Genomic DNA, 25490 nt, shown 5'->3' on the forward strand with positions numbered 1-25490 from the left:
CACTCAATAAAATTTGTTATTATAGGGAATTATACATGCACATGTTCCTCTCATATTTAGAGATGGATACTTTATCTATGGCCTTATCTTTAAAATTTCCTTAGCATGAGAGCCACATGTCTAGGTGCTATATTTGAAACTTTAGTAAGAAAGCCTCTTGGTTTTATAGTTTTTTCTAAATGGAAAATAGCCAGAGAACCTATCTGTAGCACTTAATCTAACAGGGTACATTTAGGGCTTCCATTTACCTTGTATTCTGTAGCAAAAATATGTCCTTTTTAAGCGCCAAAGTATCTATGGTTAGGCCATTGATGGTTTCCCATTGCTTGAGGGAAGAATTCAGCTTGTTCCTGAATTGCATATATAAACACACAGACCTTGAAAATTAACAGTCTTCTTGAGAATTATGGATCACGTTTGTAATGAGGCAATGTCTTGAGCTTTTCCCACAGTTTACCTACATATTTATTGGAATGTGTTGAGCAGTCCATGTCATATATGCTTGTCTGTTCTGTAGTAGAATCAACAAGTAATAGCTGTAGGCAAAATAAGGAGAAACTAGTTACATGAGATCGAAGTAGTTGAAATAAATTGGTGATAACTTGTTTAGAACCACCAGTCAGAAGTATATACTTTAGCATTTCTCGTAGTTAAGGACTACTGGCAACAAATTCTTTTGGCTTTCCTATATCTGAAATCGGCCAGAAGCAAAAATACATACAGGGCTGTTTATAAGAATAGTGATATGAATGATGGAGTTTCTAGGAACAAATAGCAAGCTATAGCAGACAAAAAACAAAGTTATTAATTTTTATAAAGGAGTTTTAGAATTACAGATTTTTCTTTTCTAATTGATATGCAAATGATTAGTAATAAAATAATTACTGTTTAATCTTTTAACTGAAGAAAAGAAGCACAAATCAGAGAGTAAATGAAATAGATTTACAAAAATTTACATGGGGTAGGTGACATTTTACTTATGTATATAATGTCTTTTTTTTTTTTTTTTTTTTTTTTGGTGGAGGAAGGTAATTAGGTTTACTTGTTTATTTACTTTTAGTGGAGATACTAGGGATTGAATCCAGGACCTTGTGCATGCTAAGCGTGCTCTCCACTGCTTGAGCTATACCCTCCCCCCATGTATATAGTGTCTTAACTGCTTTAAATTCTTGATTTCAAGTTCTGTGTGTAAGTCCTCAGAAGTAGTTGGCCTCACATGACAATGGTTTAAATGCTTTATGTTTGTTTTCTCTGTTACTTTTATGACTCTTACTTACTTAGATTCTATAATACTATGATTAATGAAATGTTTCTTTTTTATTTCTAGTTATTCAAAATAGCATTAATGCCAATTTCAGAGGGAGTCTTGTTTTATTTTTGCATATTTAATTTTAGTTGTCCACAGAGTGAACATACATGTTTACTGAGCTTTATTACATTTAGAATTATATAAGAAACAATTTTTTAAATGTGGCCACACAATCATCAAATTGTAGTTTTTGATGACTATTGCATATTTTGTACTTACCTGCTCCTCTGTTAAACATTAAGGTAATTTCTATCTTTTGAACATGTTATAGACAATACTATGGTTAGTATATTTGTACAAATAGAATATAATTTTTAAAATTTTATCTCAGAAAGATTAAGTAACTTGCTCAGAGTCATACAGCTGGTAAGTGTCTGAGCAGTCTGGGCTGTAAAGTCTATGTTCCTCATAACTTTGCTGTGATGCCTCTTTTGATACGTTTTGCCAAATTAGCTCTCTCAAAAAAGGGTTACACTTATCTTCAGTCAGTTTAACCACAACTGACCAGTATTGGATGATGATTTTTTTTAAAAAGTAACCAACTTAATAGGTATAAAATGATATATTTTTATTCTATAGAAGCACTTGATAAAGAAGATTAATTTAAATATCTAAAGCTATAAGTTAAATTTTTGTTCATTAAAAAAAAAGAACCTTTTCTCTGTGATTGCTTTTTACCATTAGAAATTTGAAAGCAGGAAATTGACTAAGGCTATTTCTGAAGGAACTGGTATCTTAGACATTCCTAGACTGAGTCATCTGTCTTTAGGGACTGATCTCATTGTTTTATTAACTTTGTTTAGCAAGTATTTTGCGGTAGAGATACTTAATTGTACAAAAGAATCACAATTTGAGAATAGTTTTCTATTTGTCAGTGATAATTTAAAAACTTATTTAAGATAAATGTTTTAAATTCTAAGGGCATGAGTTGTTCATAGTTGAAAATTAAAAACCATGCACAAATTATAAATTAAAAAGTTTTAAAAACACACCCTGTTCTCTAGTCTCCTGGTCTCAATCCACTAGTTATATGAAAACCATCCACTGCTCCATCTGCCATTCTTGTTTTCCATTTCAAACTACTATTAACTATTTGTGATAATTATTTTTTGTTAATATAAATGTCTAACCTCCCCTTCCCTCCCCTCCCCTCCCCTCTCCTTCCTTCCTTCAGCTGTGAATTCTTTGGAATTGTGAATATTCTTTTGAAATATGGAGCTCAGTTAAATGAACTTCATTTGGCATACTGCCTGAAGTATGAGAAGTTTTCAGTGTTTCGCTACTTTTTGAAGAAATGTTGTCCATTGACACCTTGGAGCCACATATCTGAATTTATTAATCATGCAATTAAAGCACAGACAAAATATAAGGAATGGTTGCCATCTCTCCTGCTTGCTGGATTTGACCCACTAAGTCTACTATGCAGTTCTTGGTAAGAAATCCTACCATTGCGGACCTTACCTTTTTTGAATGAATATTCTGCCTTTAATTTTCCCCAATTTCTTGAGTGTTGGGAGGAGGGTGGTGGTGTGTGTATGTGAAGACTTTGATAGCTGGATTGGGGTGAAGGAATTGGGGGCTGCTAATAGTGAGATTGAGTGTAAGGATAGAGTCCTGGAAAAAGGTCAGAGGTGGCTAGAAGGGAGTAGAGAGGAATGGGTGTCAGGGACCCCTCCTGAGAGCGATGTTTCTTCTACTTAAGCCATCCTTCATGCTGCTCTCAAAACGCCTGTGACAGAGTGGTTAGAGCTGCTGTGGAGATTTCTGTCATCTTTTAGTCAACTAGAGTGAATACTCCTATCCTATAGCATCTTGTCTATTTGAACTTTGTCTCCCTCAATAAGTACTGATTTTTGAAGTAGCTGAGGATAAACTGTTTACTTCAGGTGGTTTCTCACAAGGGTAGCCCCTATGAGTGATTCTGTGAAAGCTGAGTTAGGATTTTTCTAGGGCAAGAAGAGAAAAACTTTCTATCAGCCTCTGCAAAAGTTTGAAGTGTTTAGGTGGGCTAAGAAGGTAATCGTACCTGTGAGAGAACTCTCTTGGCCTGATAATTTGAGTCAAATGAGAACACAGAAGAGAAGTCTCCAGGAATATAGAGAACTTGGGTATTTTGTAAAATTTCAATAAAACATCCAGAAGACTTCCTTTTTTTTTTTTTTTTGCTTCAGAAACTACCATTCACTAAAGTAAAATGTAGACAATATTGAGATTTTGGGTGTCAGAAAAGTGCTTTGATATCTTGTTATTTGAGTTTTGCTTTTCAGAAGAGATCCTCTTTGAGGTTCATGCGGGCAACACTAATGGTTCCCATGCATAAACTTTGTACTTCTGGGACTCCCTCTTCCACCTGGTGGCTTCTCTATCTTCCTGTGAAGAACAAATCTTTATTTGGCAAGATCCCAGTATCTCACCTTTTTATTATGTCTGCCATAATATAGAATTCAAGAATTTTCACTAAGCAGAGGTTTTATGCTTAGAACTGTCATCCCTTTCTGATACTAAGTGTTTCAGGTATGTGGTTTGTAAGGAAAAACTGCTTTCTAATAGAAAGTTTGAGGAATACAGAAGTAAAAGCAGATTTAGATATGTGTTCTGATCTTGACTTCTTTTTTTTTTCAGTTTATGATGGGTTGAGTCCCTGATTGTATTTACTTCTTTGTTCAACTGCTGATTAAAACATAAGTTATCTGTCAAAGACTCATTGTTGCATTGTCCTTTATTCCATTTCAGTAAATTTTCTAAAAAATCCATTTTATTTTTTAGATAATTGAGTGAAATATAAAGATTATTGACAATTGATTGGGAAATCTCTGATTTTAGGAAGTTTTTTATATATGCGTACTTGTTTTGCATGTGCACACACACATACTCTGCTGAGATATAAACATTCGTCAATGAATGTTATATCCAGTTATTAACAAAGCTGTTTAAGTACCCTTAACTATTTACTTAGTGAATTTTATGTTGTGTTTGGGCTCCTGACAGCTAGCAACAGTTGCCCCTCGTCATTCTAGAATTCATTCCCCAGCTGCTACTGTAAATCCAACCGACACATGGTAGCAGTTGGCACCCCTGACAGAGTGTTCCCTTTCTTCTCTCACTCCACTTAGTGCTTATTTTCAAGGCACCCACTTTCTTCTCAGCCACACTCCTTGTGTTTCTCTACTGAAGCTTCTAACTGAACTCCATATTACTTGCCCATTACTTTCAGCCTTCGTACTCCATTCTGGTTTCTAGTTTGTTCATTTCTTTAACCAGTACTTAAAATACCGCCTGACACACAGTAGGTACTATTTTAAGTTCTTGACTATTAACTCATTTAATATAAAATATAGTTGATATTATTATTCTTATTTTACAGAAGAAGGAATTGAGGCACTGAGTGTTTAACATAGTTGCCCAAACTCACAGTTTTTGCTAGAGCTTAGATTTGGACCCAGGCTGTCCTCTAGTGTGGCTCAAGTCTGTGTCTGTTACCACTGTGCTCTGCTGAGTTAGCCCTATGTATCCCCAGTGATACAAAAGTTATAACACTTAATTTCAGATACCTTAATCCCTTGCCTAACTTGGGGAGATCTGCACCAACTTTTCTTGCTCCTTTCTACTCCTAAATTAGGAAGAACCTGTGCAGGGAAAAAATTAAATTTATCTTCTTTTCCTTTCTTCTGCAGACAACTGCATAGACTGCTGGAAGGAGAGGAAATTATTTAGCTTTATTCTCCCAGAAGTCTTAGTAAATATACTCTCCCATCCCCAGTTCTGATACATAGTCCCCTTCTACCTATGTGATGAGCCCATTTGCAAATTTTTGTGGTAATAAGCTACTGGGTTTATGTTAAATTTATTGCATTTGTTAGGATAGAAAAGAACTAATAAACTGCAAATTGTTTTGAATTGTAAAACTTTCAGCTATCTGAATTGAGAATGCCAGTTGCATATGTTTTACTCCAAAAGAGTAACTTTATATTTTATATTCATTAGAAAAAATACAATGGAAAATTTCACTTAGGCAATGAAAATGCTTAACATGGTCAAATTTTTGTTCACAGATCTTTTATTGAATGGATAAAGCCAGTGTTTTTGCTGAGTATGATAAATGTTTTGCTTTCTTTGATCAAATTTACAAAGAGTTGTTATAAAAAAAATTATCCCATAAAAATTCCAATATGTTGTTAGAGTGGATTTTGGTTGTATCTTATTTATAGCACATCTAAGTCTGTTGCTTAATCTTTGTCATGTAAATTATAAATGTCTTTCCTAGGTATTGGTTGTCTTAAACAGTCTTAAAAAAATGTATCTGGCTGAATAATTGCCTGTCACAATATAATCTACAGAGTTGAAATATTTTCTCAACTTTAAGCATAACTAGATTTCCATCCCATCGGCAATGCAATAGGCAAATAATAGAAAGTAAATGTCATCTGTGCGTTTAGTTGATTAACTGTCACTCGTTTATGATTGTACAACTGCTTTGTACAATGTAATGGTCAATGTAGTACAGTAACAATACATTTTTAGTGGCATTATCAGCATTGGTAAAATAAATTCACCATTAACTAAAGCTGTATAAACAGATTTATTTCTCATGTGTGTGTTTAGATAACTGCATAAAAATGACTTGCGTTTGGTCACAGTGAAACTTAAAGCACATTAAGGTAGAAAAATTAAACCATTAAAAGAGAAATAAGGACCCAAAACCAAGTAATCTTTGGTGTGGGGCTCCTAGAAAGTCAAGGAGGTTGTTTGCCTTTGAATGTATTTTATCATTTCATTTATTCTCAGTATTTCCTAATAAATTGTGACTTCACTGAGAGCTTGAGAAGTAAAATGTTTCCCAAGGCATTTGCGCTACGCTTTCAGTTCTTCCTTATGTAAATTTGAGTAGTAGAGAATTAAGAATTTGGGAAATAATTTTTAGCCTCTCTAATCAGTCACTTGAAGGATACTTTGACCCTGAAATACAAGAAATAAATTATCTTTGAGAAGACAAGTTTAGAGTATTATTCAATTTCTTTCCTTTCCTTCTGTTTTTTCCCTTTTGCTTTGCTCAGTAGTGTGTCCAAAAAAAGCAACCATGAGAAGAATTTCTGTTTTTGAAGTAATCACCAAAGACCCTAATCATTTTATTTTTCTTCAAACTGTGTGATGGTAGGGGAGTATCTAACTGAGTAGAAGATAAGTAATCTTGTTAGAATTTAGAGTTCTCTTTAAGCTTTGACTAAATTTCACGTGTACTGTGTTATAAGGCCCACTGAGAATGTAATACTGAAAATCTCAAACCAATTCTAGTAATATCAAATATTTATATAATATCTGGTAGTTTTAAAAGTCTGTTTACTGTATTATCTCAATTATTTTCATGAATAGTCCCGTAAAATAGGCAGTTGAGTATTATTCTCATTTTAGAGACCAGGATCTAAGGCTTAAAGAATTTAGACTCATATGATTGTAAGTAGTAGAGGTGGTATTAGAAATCAGAACTTTTCTTACGTTATTGCTCCTCCCATTAGGATTCAAGTGCTTCTAAAATTTAAGACGTCTCTTCTGGGTGTGTTGGTAGGAAGTCTGACCTTATTTTGAAAGAATAGAGGGAGAACTGTTTGTCATCAACACCTTCTTTCAGTCTTTAAAGGCAAAACTTATTCCCTACATCCTTCAGAGCTGCATCTATAATGGAGAACATTCTTAGAGGAGAACAGTTGTAGTACATGCCTGGGAGTTGGGCAGAAACAAGCCATCTCTCCTGTACACTCAGTTTAGGGATAACTTTCAGTGTTTGGGCTTTATCCTTTCAGGACTGTTAAGTAATGTGTCTGTAAGGATGACCAATCTAGATTTGGCAATGACCCCATTGGGAGGAGATAATGGCACATCCACTGATAACACTGGTGCTAAATCTGTCTTTTCTTACCACTGCTGCTGGGGAATGAGAAGGAAAGACTAAGACTACCCTCTGTGAGAGTAGACACTCCTCTTGTCATCTACTGGTCAGCCACACACAGAGTTACTCAAGTTTCATGCGGGAACCTGTAGATGATTCTTCACATCCACTGAACTTCTCTCTAGTTATCCGAATATTTTCTGTGCCTTCAGTCCTCTGTCTGCTTTCTACATTTAAGATGTTGTAAGAATAGGTATGTGGTGTTTGTTTTCAGGACAAACGCTTGGTGTATTTTGTGTCTAACGGTGTGTTAACATCTTGCTAATATAGGATTGACTCAGTCAGCGATGACATCCTTATCTTCACTTTGGAGTTTACTAATTGGAGGAACCTTCCTCCAGCTGTTGAAAAGATGCTCTCTGCTCGTGCCTCAAACTCCTCTCGGGCTCTGCAGAAACATATAGGTAAGAAAGTACGGTTTTCAAACACACGTCACTATTTTTTCTTCTCTTCCTTCTCTAAACTAACTGTTGTAATTTTAAGTGATAACTCATTGGAAAACATATATGTAGTTGGGCATTATCTGCATTTTCTTTGTGTGGGGCAAGGATGGGATTGCGGCAAGGGCATCATAGTAATTTCCTTCAACAAAAATCACATCTGATTTTGTAAATTTAGCCTAAGGAGCAAATAAAGAAAAACAAATGTTTACTGAAATTGTAATGATATCCTTTTATTTTTAGTAAGGGTTGTACAAACAAAAGTGAGTCCTAAAAATCTTATTAGTGAATATTTAGTTTGTGGTCAGAAGAATGCTAAATGCAGTTTTCTTCTTTGGAGTTTATGTGGATTTGTGTTCTCTCTTTTAATATTTTATCATCATCTAAAAGGAAGTATCACCATTCTTTATTTTTACCTGTTCTTACTGAATGTATGCCAGTATGTTGGTATGACTGTAAAGGTGAGCTATTTTAAAACTAATTTTCGAATTACCCTCACTTTTGAAAAAAGCTTTTAAGTTAGTTAAAACATTAAAGAGTGCGCAGTAGATTTTACACAAGGAAACCAGTTTAAACTAATCATAATATATGCAAATTATTTCTATTTCTTTAGTCAGATTTTACTCCAACTATATTTTGTTAACCAGATTATGTCTTAAGTTAGAAAAATTATTTCTTCACTGATATTTTTACATGAAATTAACTTCATAAAACATGTTGAATGGGTTTTTAACAAGTAAACTTAATGCATGTGTAGAAATGTGTCTTCTAATTTCTTGAAAAATTACATTTAAGTAAATTTTCTCAATCAAAAACAGACATTCAGGAAAATATGCTCTTGAACTGAGGTGCATTCAGACTGTTAGAGAGGTTTCTTGCTGAAGAAAAAGTGTAATCTGTTTGGAGTCTGAGCCTTCTAGTAGAGAATTTCTTTAATGGTAATGTTGGAAAACTCACTTGCATATAAGAATTGCATCTGCTTTTACTAACTATGTATCTGTGGAGGTAGAGAGCAGATACCTATTCTGAATTGATAGAATTTGGGACAGTGGATTTGGAAACAGAAAGTGGAAAAGAGGGAACATATGCCAAATGGGAAAATTATTGCAGACTATCAATTAGTAAAGATCTGTGAGAGTTTACTCTGAAGACTTTAACATATGGCAGGTTTGTCCAGATGAAGGTAAAAATTGTGCATGAGTGCATTAGCCTGCAGTTGACTAAATCCATCAAAGGCTCCTTGTTTAATTAGGCAGTAGGTAGAGCTTGTGTGAGGTAATAATCGTCATCTCTTAAGAGGATTTTATTTTGGCTGAAGACTTGCAGAAGCCTTTCTCAGAGGTATTAATGTAGCTAATGCCTTTCTGCTCTATTTCTCTAGCCACGACCTCTTTTCTTGGTTGTGGTCTCATATAGCTAACTGACTTTTGCATATCTCCACTTGGTATACCACATTTTGACATATCCAGAATTTGAATTTGTCATTTTTCCTATGAATCCTGATGGTTTTTCTATTTCCTGATTCAGGAGGTGAGGTGGTTTACGAATGCTGTTTACTAAGAACGTGAGTTATCCCTGGCAGCTGTTTGTTACTTGTTTCATCCAAAGCAGCGGTGTTCAACAGGATGATTTTGCCCCCCTACAGGGGATATTTTAGTTGTCACAATTGGTAGAGGTGCTGTTGCCATCTAGTGGATAGAAGCGGGAGTGTGTGTGTGTGGGCAGGGGGATGCTGCTAAATATTCTGCCAGGCACAGGACAGGACCCACAATGAATTATCTGGCCCCAATGACGCTAGTGCCAAGGTTGAGAAACCCTGATCCACTTTGACTCTTGTGTTGTCCAGTGTTTAAAAAGCCCTTTTATTTCTATCCCAGAAAGACTTTTTAACCCTATTCTTATTGCAAACTCCTTAGGGAAAGCTTGTGTTCTTCCTTGAGGTCATAGTGGTCTCTCACGATAGTCTTCAGTGGTTACTCTTCTGCAGATAATGGGAGCCATCACAATGCTGGACTTTAGTAAGGCTAGAAGGAAAAGATATGCTATCCTCCTCAGTTGCCTGAGTTTCAGATTGGGATTATGATTCTCTTTCTTCATGTAGTTCAAGACTGTCTTGAATGTACCCAGCTCTTCTTTTTTCTTCAGTTTTCAGGACATTGAGTTTCTGTGTACTGGTCACCTGTATTCTCCCCTCCTTTATTTGGATTTTAAGATGCAAGATTTCTAGTAAGCAGAAGCATGATTAGGGTTTTAACACCAATGAGAGTGAGCTCAGATAGTTTTTTGATTACTTCTCTAAATGTTTGACAGTCTTGGTTTCACCCCACTTTCTCCAATAACTTATCGTGGTATTAAAAAAAATTGCCTTGTCGGTATATTCTTTTAACTTTTTTGGAAAAGATGCTTCTTGTAGCTCTGCCACAATCAGTGAGCCCCTAGGTAGCTTTAGTTCCCTAGCTCCTTTAGGTATACCAGTGTCTATCGCAAGGGAAGGATTTTCTCCATTTTTTTCCTAAGCTCTTTTCAAGTCTTGGAAATGCCTTATACTTGGTCAAAACCCTCCTTTCCTCACCTTCTTCCTCCTTAAGGAAACAGCAGCTTGGCCTGGTAGTTTATAAATAAGAAAGACAACCAATTCCTTGCTGCTCATCTTTTAATCATTGAGTAAGATTTGTCTTCAAACAGTTTGTTTACATTAGGAAAGAAATGTGTGCCAGGTAAACTCTACTGACTGGCTGCAGCTTTAATGACAATTTTTTGATCATGAGTCTGTATATACCTCTCAGAAACATCAATTCAGCCACATTGCAGTAGACTTGTTAGCCGAAAAATTTGCCAACCCCTGGCCAACTGACCAAGATCAAGTCTAGGAAATTATGTTCTTATGGGTAAAAACACTTGGCTTTAGTTCATCCTGAACTTTAGTGATCAAACATAAACAGTTCCATCCAGAGTATTACATGGATCTGATCCTACAAAGGACTGTAAAAGGGTTCCTGGAAACTCTCTTGATCTAGTCATTTCAGTGTTCCTCTGCTTTGTTCTAAACATGATGTAAAACAGTTTATACATACAGACAATCACAAACAGTAAAACATGTAGAATCTAAAACATAAAACAAACTTGTGAATATTACAGAGAAGAAACAGATTCATAGATACTGAGAACAAACTAGTGGTTACCACTGGGGTGAGGGAAGGAAGAGTGGCAAGATATAAAGGGTAGATGATTAAGAAGTATGGACTACTATGTATAAAATAAATTATACAGCACAGGGAATATACCCAATATTCTATAACAACTGTAAGTGAAGTATAATTTTTTTAAATGGAGTATAACCTTTGAAAATTGGGAATCCCTATGTTATACACCTGAAACTTACATAATATTATAACTTAACTATACTTCAATTAAAAATTAAGAACCCCATCAGTATTGGCCTTTCATCTTCAAAAATCAAACATGTGACCTTCTATTTGTAGAGGAGGAAACTTTTTACCTCCCTGCTACTAGCCATGTTATGGGCCTTCACAACTTAAGCAGAGTCACGCCTTGATTAACAGTCCTGCAGTCCTGCAGACTGCCCCTATTATGAGATTTAAGAGCCAAGCTTGGTTTTGTTTTGTTTGTTTTGTTTTAATGAGAAATGTATAGTTAACTTAAAATTTTAACAAGCTTCCATTTGCCCACTTACAATTTTATCATTTTTGCTTCACACAGCCTCTTATAAATCCAAGTGGTAGTTTTTTGTTTTTTTGTGTGTGCTTGGTGGGAAACTTAACTAAACTAGGTACTAATGAGTTGTAGCCACATTTGCTGGGACGTTTTGCTGTTAAAACTGCTTTGATGATATCAGAAATCTATCGGTGTGCTAAGAGAGGGGGAAAATGTTGCCCTAGAGCAATTAAAACAGAATTTTTAAAAGTGTCTTGTCGGTTCACCGATATTACTTTAAAGCCCATTTCACTTCCCATATATGTATTGCATGTGTGCAGGCACACCCCTGGGACAGCTATATCCTAATTAAAACAAAAGAACATTGTTTTCCAGATCCCAAATATTTATTTTAGGGTGGAAAGGCAATTAGGATAGGAGCTTTAGTTTTTGGTAGCTTGTTCATCTGATAACTTTTAACCACTCAAATCTATAATTGTAGTTAGTTCCAAATATGGATCATAGGCAGAAGTCTTCAAAGAAGAGAAGCTATCATGTAAGTATTTCTGTAGGTAGGCATTTACAAATATAGCTATTTATATTCATTAATTCCTTAGTGAGTGAATTTTTTAATTACACCCCAGCTATGTATCAGACACTGATTTAGAATCTATGAATGAAAAAAAAACATATTTCTTTAGTGCAGTGGCTAAAAGAGAATGATGCAGGGTCATGGCAGAATTTTCTTTTAAAACAAGAGAGGCTTGAACATGTTTTATAGGTTAAGGGGTCTCAGTTTGTTTAAAAAAACATTAGATTAAAGATTTGGAGATCAAAGTGATAATTTATATAGTAAGATTTCACATAAGCCAGAGGGAGATGGAATTAACCTTAAATAAACAAACTTTTTTCCTTTGAGAAGAAGAGAGATGACGGGGTAGATGTGAAAAAGTTTATAGTTTGAGTATTAGAAACTGAGAGAAAGAGAGCCTAGAAGACTTCCTGTTTTTACTTAAGAAGTCGGAGGTAAAATCTTGCTAAGAAGGAAACTGAAGTGAGAGTTGGTAGGAGAAACTTGGTTTGGAATGGTTGTTGTGGGAAACAGGAACTAGTGAAAGATTTACGAAGCAATCCTGGGGGCCTCGTGGCGGCTGGAAGTAGTATAGTTTGTACGGTCACATGGTAGCTTTTTCCCAGTGTGGCTTCAGTTTCTCTGTATTGGGGAGCAGAGGGAATATGGTTAGACTGATTCTGGGGATTGTCAGAGCAGGTACAGAAGAATTGAGTTTGATAAAATAAAATAGCATAAGTGATGGGTCTGTGGAATTCCATCAGACAGAAAAAGAAGTGAGAAAGGAAGGGAGGGACCTGATAGACTAGAAGGCAGGAGGAGTCAGGGCCCGAGGTCTCAGTGATGGTAACGATCAGGTGCAGTGGCAGTCAGGGAGAGCAGACTCTGGAAGGAGAGGAAGTAGTATATGTTGGAATTTAAGGACAGAAAAACATGAGTCTGAAAGTGGTGCAGAAGGGCTATGAGAATACTAACCTGCCTTCGAGACTTTGTGGTGGGTGTGACAAAGATGTGGAAGAATGAGAAAATTCTATTTTATAAGTTGGTTGAGGAAGTAGTTTTCTTAGGAGGATCAGGCTTCCGTGAGTACAAGAGGTGGAGAGAGTGTCCTGTAAAGTGTTCTAGAGGAAGGAGAGTTGGTTTATGATAGAATAGGGGTTCCTGAGCACTTTATGGAAAGGTTTTGGTGGGAGTTAAAATTTACTTTATCATCCTAAGCTTGATTTTCTCCTGTTAACCTCAGACCATTGTGTTACATTTCCCTAAACAAGTTAGGGAAATGAAGAATGTATTTTTATTTCTGAGAGATTTGGAAACCATGATTCATTTTTTTCATTTGTTTACCACTGGAAAATGCTTAAGCTAGATGATTTTACTTAATTTTCAAATATTCCAGGCATCCTAAGGGAGAGGGGAAGATGGAATTGCTTATCAGTGATTAAGTTCCCTTTCATTTTATCTTTTCTCTTATAGTAAGGTTGTAGTTGTAAGACTTGAACTTTCATTTTTTTCCCACTTAGCACGCATGGCCCAATGCCTCGTACCTACATATCTACGTGGGTTAGGTTTATGCTTCCCAAAGTGGGTGACCAGGCACCCATACTTGTGGTGTAATTTAGTGAATTGTAGTTCATGTTTGATTGTGATTACATTATCCAGTTTTAACTCAACCAATTCTCAGAAATTGGCCAAGTGGCTTAAAAAGATTTCTGCAAAAAATAATGTTTTATGCAGATAATACTAAAAGTACAAGTAAAAGTGAACCAATAAAATAATCATAGAGCTGCACTCCAATTCTTACCAGATTGCCATGTCATGTGATAAAAAATGCTGACCACCCAATCCGAGCTGACAAGTAGTTCAGAAGAATCAAGAAAAGTATTTAAAATATGGTTCACCTTTACTAAAGTTAACAGTGAGCCTTGGTGTTAGTTTGTAGTGTGTGGTGAGATATTAGGTAATGAAAATATCATAATCAGCAAGGTGCTCTAATCTAAGCATCCAGAACATGAAGATAAACCCTGTGATTTTTTTCATCAGTATTTGTCTAATGATGCTCAATCCATTATTTTTATAAAATTTGCTAAACATAATGATAAATGCTTAGAGCTTTTAAGTTTTCTTATTCAGTAGTGAAAAGACAAAAAATTAACATACCATTGAGGAAATGTATGTTCTTGCTGCCACAGTAAAACTGGCTGAAATAACATGGGGACAAAGTAAAATGCATTTCTTATTAGCAAATATTATTGAAAGAAACATAGAAAACGTTGCTAAAGAGTTAAAAGAAAGGAGTAAAAATATAACCTTGGAGATAGGAAGTATGGTGTACTACAGTGGAAGAAGATATGTAATATTTATAACATGTCTCAGCTTAGGGTATTTGTTAACAAAGATTCTGTTTCAGTAAGAAAATGGGTAGTTACTTTTCTGAGAGCTACTGAAGGAAATACATACCAGAAAAGATATATTTGCAACAGTAATGACTTACTTAATAGAATAATGTTTATTTGGAAAAGCTATGTAATAACACTGACTACTTAGAGTGGCTTACTTTTCTGTAAATGTAAGGAAATGAAGATAACATCATAAATGAAGTGAGTTTAGTTCATCATCAATCGTCAGGCTAATACAGGAGAGTATGTTGAAACCAGAATTGCATGAAGTAATATAGTTGTGAATAATTTTATAAAAACATGACCTTTAAAATTTGTAGTCTTTGTAGTACTTTATAATGGGGTGAGAGTGACCGTGGTTCTTGTTTATACATCCAGCAGTTTGCTGTTTATGTTGTGACAACTTAAAAAGAGTCCTTGAACTTAGAGGTGAATTACGTATTTTTCTTTTGCGAAGATACAACTGTTCCAATTTCCTTAACTTTTGTTTCCCGTAGTAATGAATAGCTATGAGTAGTATGAAACCTAGTACATATTTCCTAAAATTCTGTTGATTTAAGGTAAAAATAACATTTTAACTGAGTGAAAAAGAAACTGCTTTCTGAAAGAAACTTTGCTATGGGGACATGATTTTGAAAACATGCTGGAAAATATTTTTATTGTTATGTGATTTTTCTGGCCAAAAACAGTGTTGTATCACCTGGAAAAACTCTCATATTGACACACTTAAATTACTTGGAAACAGTTTCCTTAGATTTAAAGGCATTTAATAAAAATGTGAAAAGGCTAAACTTTCTAATTACCTTATAAACTGATTGATATCAGGAAAAACAGAAGTTTACCAGATGAATTTTGATAACAATTTTGCATAATTACGAGATAGGATAAGTTAGTATCCTGATTAGTTCAGCTAAGCCACAGTCTACTCTTCCTGTTTGAGTCTATGTGTTCTTTGTAAGATATTTTTTCAATTGCATCAGACTTTATAACTAAAGTATCAAAGTAGACTGGACCTAGAACCAAATCCTGGAATTATCGTATCACGATGAATTAATGAAGCTTAGTCAGTCACCTCGCTCTTATTAAAAATTGGTAATGTTTTTAGTAAAATTGAAAAGGGTTTTTTATACCTTTAATAAATAAATGAAATCATTTAAAATATAATTCTTACTTCATTTTAGCTTATTCTTTTAACTTTGTGTATTTAGTACAAATAATGTTAATAGTATACATATATAATTTATATTTACATAAATATCCAATATCAAGGTTACATACTCAATGACTTTTCACTAACTGGTTGTACATTCAGAACATTTGGAAATCACTAGATTAGGTGGTGCCTAGGATTTGTATATTGTTTACAGTTTATAAAATGCTTTTGCAGGTTTGTGCTAACTTGAACCTCACCAACAATCTTTTGATGCAGAGAAGTGTCAATTTTGTCCATTTTACAGATGAGTCATAGTCATTTCGTAGAAGAGGAGCTCAAGGTCAGAGCATTTAAAAAACTTGCTCAGGGTCACACAACTAGTTAATGGTGGCTCGTCAACTCCAGCTCAGGTCTTTTTACTGGGTAGTGCTCTCTCCATTCATTCTATTCATTGCTGTTCTTGATTTAAGTTTTTGATTTCCTGCCCTAATCTGTCTCTGTTTATTCTTCCGAGTCCTCAGAAAGTAGCTTTTCGTATTTTGTCCAAGTTTCTAGTTGTAATTAGTGAGAGAGAGACTGTACAAGTAAAATCAGAAACACTGGGAACAAAAGGATGGAACCAGAAAGACAATATATTAGTGATGAAAATCCATTGTAGTAGATGGCCCAGAATACATTTGATGTGGAAAGCCATGCAGAAGAACCATAGAAATAAAAAATCCAGGCAGATGTATCATTTGAATATTGGCATGAGGGCAGGCTAGAGATGAATGGTTGTGGAAAATATAGATATGTATGTATGTATAGGCATGTGTGATGTGCATGTAGTTCTGTGCTTTAGTAAACTTGGCATTAACAGGCATAATGAATTAAGAATTATAGGACTTATTTTGATCATTGTTTTGATTTTAATATAACTTCATATAACGTGGCCTTCTGTTTTGATTGTAACATACAACAAAATTAACAAAACGGAAGACTTTTATATAGAAATGAAAAGTTAAAGGTTGCTTGTCTGCTAATAGTCTAGAGGTAAGCTGGGTTTAACATACTAACTTGAAAATGATTGGGTCAAAAAAGTGAATCAAAAGTATGGTATGGTTTTAGACATCATTTTCTACGTTACGATCAGTGCCATAATGTAGGAAAAGAGATTTATTTAACAAATTAAAATCTGGTTTTAACAGGTTTTCATGGAAGTTATGTTTTATGTATAGCTTCTGGGCTTTTTCATATTATAAATTCAAGGCATGGCTTGATCTTCTCTCAGCCTAGTGGCAACACATCTGGAAATACCATGCATCACTAAAACTTGCATAGAAATTTTGCATACTTTGAAATATTGCATGTATGATTGTACAACTCCTTTAGTATTCCCTGGCGTATTAAACTAAGATGGAGCTGATGGGTGTATTATTGTCTGTGTTAATAATCCACAGATGGAAGACTCCCTCAGTTCAAATGAATACAGTTCTTACCTCTAATTGTTCATTGGGTCAGTGATCTATTGTGCTCACAGGAGGAAAATGAAAACGGTGCAGTTAAAATTAGAACCAGTAACTGGAGTTACTATACCCTTCCCCTTTTGTTTTAATTATAAAGTGGGAAGATCTTCTGAAACTTACGATAGTTGCAGTGATTTAGAAGATGCTGAAGAATTATTTTGGGCTTGTCTCATTTTAAAGAACCCCAGACTTGGGGTCAAATCATTTGGATTCTAGTGTCAGCTCTGTTCATGTACAGTGCCAGCACAGGCAAGTCAGTTCAGCTTCCCATAGCAAATGTGTCCTGGTCTGTTTTGGCTTGATCACAGATGATTAAGCTTCTATATAACATATTAGCACAAAGAAACAAATGGTTTCTTTAGTTTTAAAGATAGGGCTACAATGGTGTAGTCAGAATACCTCGAAAGGCTTGTCCACACCGCAGTAGGCTGTGGGGCAGCTTGAGGAGCTGGTGAGTCAGTGTACTCTGCCAAACTGGTCAAGCTGAGCAGCATTAAGGATCCTTTAGCCCCAAGTGATCAGCTCTCCTCTGGGTTGCACAGCCATCCTATTTCTTCCGGTTGGTTTTAAACAAGGATGTGCAGAATGAAGAGATTTCAGTTTAACAAGATGTGTATTATACTCCACCTGAATATAAATAAAAATTCTTTTAACCAGTCTCACTGTAACCCGCCCACTCTAGTTTTGTCATTTGCTCTGTCAGTCTCATCTGTCTATGTTCATGGCATGCTCAGTGTTTGTAGCTGATGGGCTACTTTCTAGTATGTCAGCATACTTCTGTCTCTACCAGCTGAGTTGTGTGCTTACCTAGAATCAGTTACGCTCATTCCCAAAACTTTCATTACATTTGTGTGTACCCAGTGACATGAGGAGCAATTATTTTTCCTGATCTCACTGGGTAAGAGGGCTTCCTTACATGTAATAGTTGAACATGGGCAACCTGCTTGTTGAAATTGAACCTGCTTACTTCTTTGGAAAACTGGGGGTTTGCAGTTTGAGCGTGCTCTCTGTATGGTTTCCTATGAATCCCTCCAATGTTTCCTTTATCTGTGTTTTCTCATCTTAGAAGTGAGAATGATGATTCTTCCTTTAAGTTTACAGAAAAGAGTTAAATTTAAGCAGTATATGGGTATGAAAACAGTAGAAATAAATGTGCTATATATTATAGATGAAATAGTCTTATTATTTATAATGGGGAGTCTGTATAACCCATGGTAATTTAAAGAAATACTCTTTTTAGACTCAGGTTTTATGTACAGAATCAGGTAACTTTCTTTTCTAATTTGGCATTTTAAAACACTATGGTTTGAGGAGTTTCCCAGACTCTGAATAAACTAAACTAAACTTAAACCAATAAGTTTAAACTAAAATGTAGGATGATGGATTTAACCTCAGTGGTTTGGGAGATGTTGATGTTAGAGAATTAGTATGTCGCAGGCCCTGTGGGATATTGCAGTTTAAAGGACCCTAAACTTGGAGTCAGACCAACTGGTCTGATATCAGTTGGGATCTTGATAGTACTTATCTTTGCTGCTCTGATCCAGATCTGTTTAATCATTGGTGTATTTCACAGGGATTTATAAAAGATTTCTTGGACTAATAAAAGGCAAAAAAGGCATTAAATTTGATTTGCATAAAAACCACTAGCTGTTTTTAGTACTCTCAGTTTTCATGGATGTTAACTTCTTTAGTTAACAGTCTTCATTTTGGAAAATGAAACCACTATCTTATGATTCTTAATTAATTGTGTGTGAGTTACCCTTTAATTGGTAATTAGCTTTTGTCAGCGGTGTACATACACATGCACATGCATGTTTTGGAGTCATATGCACTTGAATTTGAATCCTGGTCTACGATGTACTAGATGTGTGACCTTTGGAAAGTTACTTAAACCTCTGTTTTATTATCTCTGTAAGAGCATGATAATATATACCTTATAGGGTTATTGAAGATAAAAAGAGGATGTGTGTGAAGTAATATAGGCATATGGGATTGTAGGCACTTGATAAATATTCCTTTTCTCTCTGGTTCAGTTTTAAAATTTCGTTCTATATTATGGATAAAAAGAGCAAAAATTATGTAAGCTACACATTTATTCACTTGATGTGGTAGGTCTGGAGACCATTTGCAATGAGAGTAAGAGGGAAGTAACATTTACTGCTGTGAGTTTCTATCATTTCTAAAGTTAGATCCTTCGTTTCCTAAGTCCCAACTTATGTCACCGGATTTTTAGAATTTGAACATTCAGTTTTATATGGCCCTGGGTACTGACTTGGAATGTATGGCCAGAAATTGGAGAGGAACCAGATGAAGGCTGTAAAAAGGATAAAGTTTATTGTGGTCATCTTGGTCCAAGTAATTGTCTTTCAAAAGTAGTCTAAGTAAACATCACTTCTCTTGTACTACACAGAGATGGGGGGGAAGAAAACGACATGTACCTTAATGTACTGATATATCTCTCTGGTTAAAATATTTGTATCGTCTTTCTTTTGTTTGTTTCTCAGCCTCTATTCCATCCCTTACCCACCTTTGTCGATTGGAAATTCGGTCCAGTCTAAAACCAGAACAACTGCAGTCTGACAGTTTTATCTGTCAGTTGCCACTTCCCAGAAGCCTACATGATTATCTGCTCTATGCAGAGGTTCTGAGGATGAATGAAGTTCCAGAACTGGCAGTTATTCAAGATGGAAAAATCAGCGAAGCTACTTAACGCAGCTCATGTCTTACCCTGAAAACCAAGATAAGGAGCCATGGAGTACAAATTCTTCATGATTTTATGGTCACAAAAGATGGTTTTTGTTTGTCTGATTGGTTAGGTGTTAGAGGGCAGTAATTTAATGCAAATGTTTACAACTGGGCTTCCAGGTAAAAAAGTATTGTAAACCTCACTCATGTTACTTTATTGTAGTTTCATCACCAGTACCCTTTATGTTGTAATACTCATTTACGTAACCATTTTCTGCTTTATTCTGTTACAGAACTGTGATGCTACTTCTAGTGCTAAACATGGCATATTTCCACCTATAGTTCTGTGTTTACCTAGGGCTAGAGTTTAGAATGGAATGCATAAATCTTCACTGGAAGTATACACACAGTGGGGTTGAATCTATTATTATTTTATTTGAGGTTGAATATCTTTTATATTTATAAAAGAACTATCTTATATTCCATTCTCTTAATTCAGTCTCTTTTATCAAGAATTGATATTCATTGGCTTTTCACGATAAACTCAGGGGAGAATTCTTTTTTAAAAGACTATAGAAAATGAATCATTTTGCTGTTTTTTTTTTTTTTTTCCAGTTCCTCGATAACTCTCTGGCTAAAAAAGACTCCCATTTCTGCAAAGGCAAGAAAAGATCTAAATTCAAAGATATGTTCAGTTGAAAGAAACTTAGGTTGGTATTGAGATAAATAAGCATTTTACCACACTTACAGTGCTAATTAGGAGACAGAGAGACATTTCTGTGGTACCATCTTTAAATAAAGAAAGGTATGTATTCCTGTGTCACTCAGTATCAAATAAAACATTGAAGCTCCATTCAGCCTCTAAATCAGAGGGCAGCTTTGATCCTATGAAGCAATGATTGCTAGTTCTGTTAATATTATAGTGTATTTCCTTTTTGCTATCTAGATAGGTTATCAAATAGTCCATGAAATTTAAACCCTGGAATCCTAGGTTAGTGAGACATTGCCTCATTGGTGTTAAAATTACTCAATCTGAATCTAGAGTCAGAGAGGACTAAACACTCAAGTGAGCTTTGATAAAAGTCTGTGGGCACTAGCCTTGAGAGAAAGGTAGTGAAAGCAGGCAACTAGAGATGGAGTCCAAAGCAGGGGAAAGTATTCTGTCCTTTTAAGAGCCGGTGGCTTAAAATAGATGGAAGTGGGTCAGCCATATTTATCTCTGATAGGCTTTTCCTGTTTGATGAAAGCAGTGATGACGGCGTACCATTTGATAGAGACATTGTTAATGTCCAGGGGGTTGACTGAACTTAACTCAGATTAGAGCTATAGTTGCTGCCTTTGGGGCGGAGATAGAGTTTGAATATGGGTATACAAGTAGAAATAAGGGTAGATATCGAAAAACAGGTGGAAATTCTGATAGTTAATAAAGAAATTCTAAAAAAGTATATGCTATATGATATTTTTAAAACATTGTCTGTTTCTTTGTTTTTCCAAACCCCAAGTCTCTGATTTTAACATAACCAGTTTTTTGTTAGGGTCCAATGTACATAGAATGTTTACATTTAAGGGTGAATCTTTTTGTGTTTTCATGTTCAAATAAGTAATAAAAATTCAACTATTCGTAACTTATCATTAAGCTCTTATTTTTAAAAATCTGAAAATAAATATTTTAGAGACACTGAAAACCCTTAGTATTTAAAACATAAATGATTTTACTTACTGTATACATTGGACTATTAGACTATTTTATAATAAAGTATTTATGATTTTTATGACTAATGGCAAGGAGTCAGTGAGAAATCTAATCGAAAAGCATCTAAAGGTAAGTAAGTTATAGTTGCAGCTTCTGATCAAAATGATGCATCTGGTTAGCATGAACTTTAAGCTTTTGCCCTGTGTGTACCATGTTGCTTTAATACTCTTAAAGTCACAAGGAACCTAATGAAGAACCCTCATACAGTAATTCTCTGATGATAGTACATATTACCAGAGCAGGACACAAATCAGTTTTAATAACAGTTGCCAAAATTTTACCCTTCCTTGATCTGATGTTGTCCTTCAAGTGTATTTCCTGTGGATCCTTCCTGTCATAGGACATCTTTCTGTGATCATTTGATGTAATAGTGGTAACCTGAACATTGTTTTTTATTTTTTTAATTGAATTGTAATTGATTTACAATGTTGTATTAGTTTCAGGTATATAGCAAAATGATTCAGTTATACATAAATATATATATATAATATATATAATTTCTTTATTAACTATATATAATATATACATATATATGTATTCTTTTTCATATTCTTTTCTGTTAGAGGTTATCAAAATATTGAATATAATTCCCTGTGCTATACAGTAGGTCTTTGTTGTTTATCTGTTATATATAGTAGTTTGTATCTGTTAATCCAAACTCTTAATTTATCCCTCTCCCCTCTTTCCCCTTTGGTAACCATAAGTTTGTTTTCTGTGTCTGTGAGTTTCTTTCTCTTTTGTAAATAAGTTCATTTGTAATCATTTTTTTTTAGATTCCGCATTTAAGTAATATCATATTTGTTTTTCTCTGTCTGACTTACTTTACTTAGTATGATAATCTCTAGGTCCATCCATGTTGCTGCACATGGTATTATTTTTTCTTTTTTATGGCTGAGTAGTATTCCATTGTATATATATCACATTTTCTTTATCCATTCATCTGTGGATGTACATGCTACTATGAACATTGAGGTACATGTATCTTTTCGAATTAGAGTTTTCATCTTTTCCAAATATATGCCCAGAAATGGGATTGCTGGATCATATGGTAACTCTATTTTTAGTTTTTCAGGGAACCTCCATGCTGTTTTCTGTAGTGGCTGCACCAGTTTACGTTCCCACCAACAGTGTAGGAGGTTCCCTTTTCCCTACACCCTCTCCAGCATTTATTATTTGTGGACTTTTTAATTGATGGCTGTTCTGACTGGTGTGAGTTGATACCTCATTGTTGTTTTGATTTGCATTTCTCTAATAATTAGTGATGTTGAGCATCTTTTCATGTGCCTGTTGGCCATTAGTATGTCTTCTTTGGAGAAATGTCTATTTAGGTCTTTGGCCCATTTTTTTGATTAGGTTGTTTGTTTTTTTGATATTGAGCTATATGAGCTGTTCGTATATTTTGGAAATTAATCCCTTGTTGATTACATGATTTCTAAATATTTTGTCCCATCATTTGTAAATATTTTCTCCCATTCTGTAGGTTGTCTTTTCATTTAAACATCGTGTCTTTGTTTCTCTCTCTCTTTTGCCCAAGTAGCAAGTGTCCTGATATGCAGCTTTCTGGTGACCCTACTTCCCAGAAATCAGTTACATGTGACCCTACTTCCCAGAAATCAGTTACATGTGTACCTCTGTGTCCTGTGACCACCTATGACATTGATAATCTTTGAAAGGCAGCCTAAGTGTCATTATATGTCACATGACCAGATGATATGTCTGACTTTAGATTTGTTCTTCCAACCTAAGTCTATCTATAAACCTGCATGAAAATTGTGATGCTTTATAGATCTTCAGGTATTGTGTCAGGTACAGTTTGAAGACCTATGAGTATTTTTGATTGGTTACTCCCTAAAATTCCCCTATAATTATCTTGGCCCTCAGAAACTTCTTGTAAATAATAACTGTAATAAAAATGTAAATAAATATATGTCTTCTCTGGACTTGGAGGGATATAGAAAGACATTCTATATCCCATCAGCATGGGATATAGAAAGAAGTTGAGAAAATCCATCTAAAAGTTTGCCTTTTACTTTTATACTCTTCTATATTCTTAGAGATATATTCCTCTAATTATATTTCTTGATTAGTTATAGAAATATTTGTTTGAAGAACTCTCAGTACAATTATTGCTAGCAGGTCCCTAGCACTATTGTGGAAAGATTTTAAATGGTAGGAATGGTTGGTTGAAGTTGCTTGTAATGTGGCCATTTTCAGTTTTATGATCAAGTGTTTCAGATCTAACAATTTGGGGAACGTTTTAACCAGTAAATACTGCCTTCCTCCAGTTTCATGGGTTTGTCCTCTGTATAAGGTAAATAGAAGCTCAGCCCACTGGCTTATCCAAATACTTATTTTAAAGAGGATCTCTAAGCCAAGGGGATTTGTAAAACTTTTCCTGTGATGTGCAAACATAATAATAGCTGCTCCTTTGGTACTGTTAATTCCCCTGAATTTCCTGTGCTAGAGCACTTGCCTCCTCCGTTCTCTCTTATCCCAAACAGCTAGTCACACAAAACTGTCAAGACTATAAATGAGAGCCCAAACCAGGAGATTCCATCACTCGTGACTCTGTGTGACCTGGGTAGTTATCTAAAAGATAACGCAGAGTGGGTGTCCCTACATTAGGAAAGAAGTGCTATATTCTGATTAGAGCTAATGCTGGATCTCTGAGTTTACACCTACACATTCTCTCTAGGAAAAAGCAGTGTTTATGAATTAAGGTAAATATGGGCCATGTTTGAAGGCTTAGATGCTATCATAATGATTTTATAAACATACTTATTTTTTTCTCTTCCTCTTTTTTCATTTTTTAACAAAACGTTTAAGGAAAATTTCGTATTTCTGTGCGTGACTGTTGAGATTTACTTTTTACTTTCTCTTCCATTGTTTGTTTTTCTGTTTGAGGCTAAATTAGTCTGTCTTCATATGTATTTATTATTATCATTGTTATTAAATAACAGGTGGTCATTGAAACAGAATACCTAGCAGTAAGTAAAATGATTTTATCTTCTGTTGGAGTCAATAAAACCCTGTGGTTTTCATGAGAAGGAACTGATTATGCTTAATATTTTTTGTGACATATTGGTAGAAAATGTATAGCCTTATTTACAACATATCAGTAATTTACACTGAGAGGAAGCCAGTCAATTATATTTTTTTTACCAAAATATATACTTTGGGCAGAGATTATAAGTACATATTTTCCTCAGTTGCTTTACTGAATAAAACATTTAAATTTTAAGTAAGGGACATCTGTTAACCTGTCCCTTTGCTAATAAAAAGCTTTTAAAGATAAAAGATAAAAATCTTCTAAAAAAATTCTCATATAGCCGTAACAATAATAGAATTTTAAGTGTTTCAAAGTTTAAAAGAAAAAAGATCTCTTAAAACTCAGGAGAAAAAAGGAGGAAACAAAATGGAGCCATAATCCTGTTATCCAGACCCAGTAATTAATGTTTACCTTTCTGTTGGAATATTTTCTTTCTCTTAGGTTTTCAAAAATCTGTGCACAGGTTTAAGAGTGTGGTGTTTTTGGTTTTTTTTTTTCCCCTTATAATTAAAGTCAGTTCGCCTTTACAGTTTTGTATCCTGATCAGGCCTTTTCTTTGTCCTGTTAATGATGCCTGCAGCCAAGCTCAAGCTATGAGTTATCACAAATTCTGAGTTGGTAGGAATGAAAAATAATGAGGCATTTCTGGGCTGATTCTTTTCATAAGACATCTGCTTAAAGCAAACAACCCCTTCCTCCTCTTTATAAAGGGTAAAAAGAGAATGGAAGTGAGGCCTTTGTGAACCCATGCTAGTCATCTGGTCTCAGCCCAGAATAGTCATGTAATTGCATTTCCTTTGCATTTCTGTGTTATAACTATCTATGTATGGTATCTATTTATAAGGAAGGAATTTAAAATATACCATTGTTGCAGTAAAAATTAGTATCTGCATGATTTTTCGGTCTCTTGGCTTCTTGTTCATGCACAGCACTAATAGGTGAAGCAGAACAGGTGGCAGCTGCCATTGGCGCACTGAGACTTGTGAATAGCATCTATGTCTCTTTTACCATCAAATGGTTAGCATAACCTT

General features: G+C 34.8%; 1 protein-coding gene across 4 annotated transcripts in view; it reads left to right on the forward strand.

Annotated features, from left to right (window-relative positions):
• The window catches only part of ASB3 (ankyrin repeat and SOCS box containing 3), a 145990-nt gene that overhangs the window by 62092 nt on the left and 58408 nt on the right, over positions 1 to 25490 (forward strand). For 3 of the 4 annotated variants that reach the window (XM_010990275.3, XM_064494489.1, XM_031467026.2), the window contains 3 exons: positions 2484 to 2741; positions 7524 to 7657; positions 19477 to 21286. In XM_010990275.3, coding sequence (XP_010988577.1) covers positions 2484 to 2741; positions 7524 to 7657; positions 19477 to 19682 — 598 coding nt within the window. In that variant the 3' untranslated portion in view covers positions 19683 to 21286. Of the gene's footprint in view, positions 1 to 2483; positions 2742 to 7523; positions 7658 to 19476; positions 21287 to 25490 lie in introns of those variants that run through there. The other variant, XR_010384174.1, reaches the window with a different exon arrangement.

This window comes from Camelus dromedarius, chromosome 15 (genome assembly GCF_036321535.1).
Source record: "Camelus dromedarius isolate mCamDro1 chromosome 15, mCamDro1.pat, whole genome shotgun sequence".
NCBI classification, from domain to species: domain Eukaryota; kingdom Metazoa; phylum Chordata; class Mammalia; order Artiodactyla; family Camelidae; genus Camelus; species Camelus dromedarius.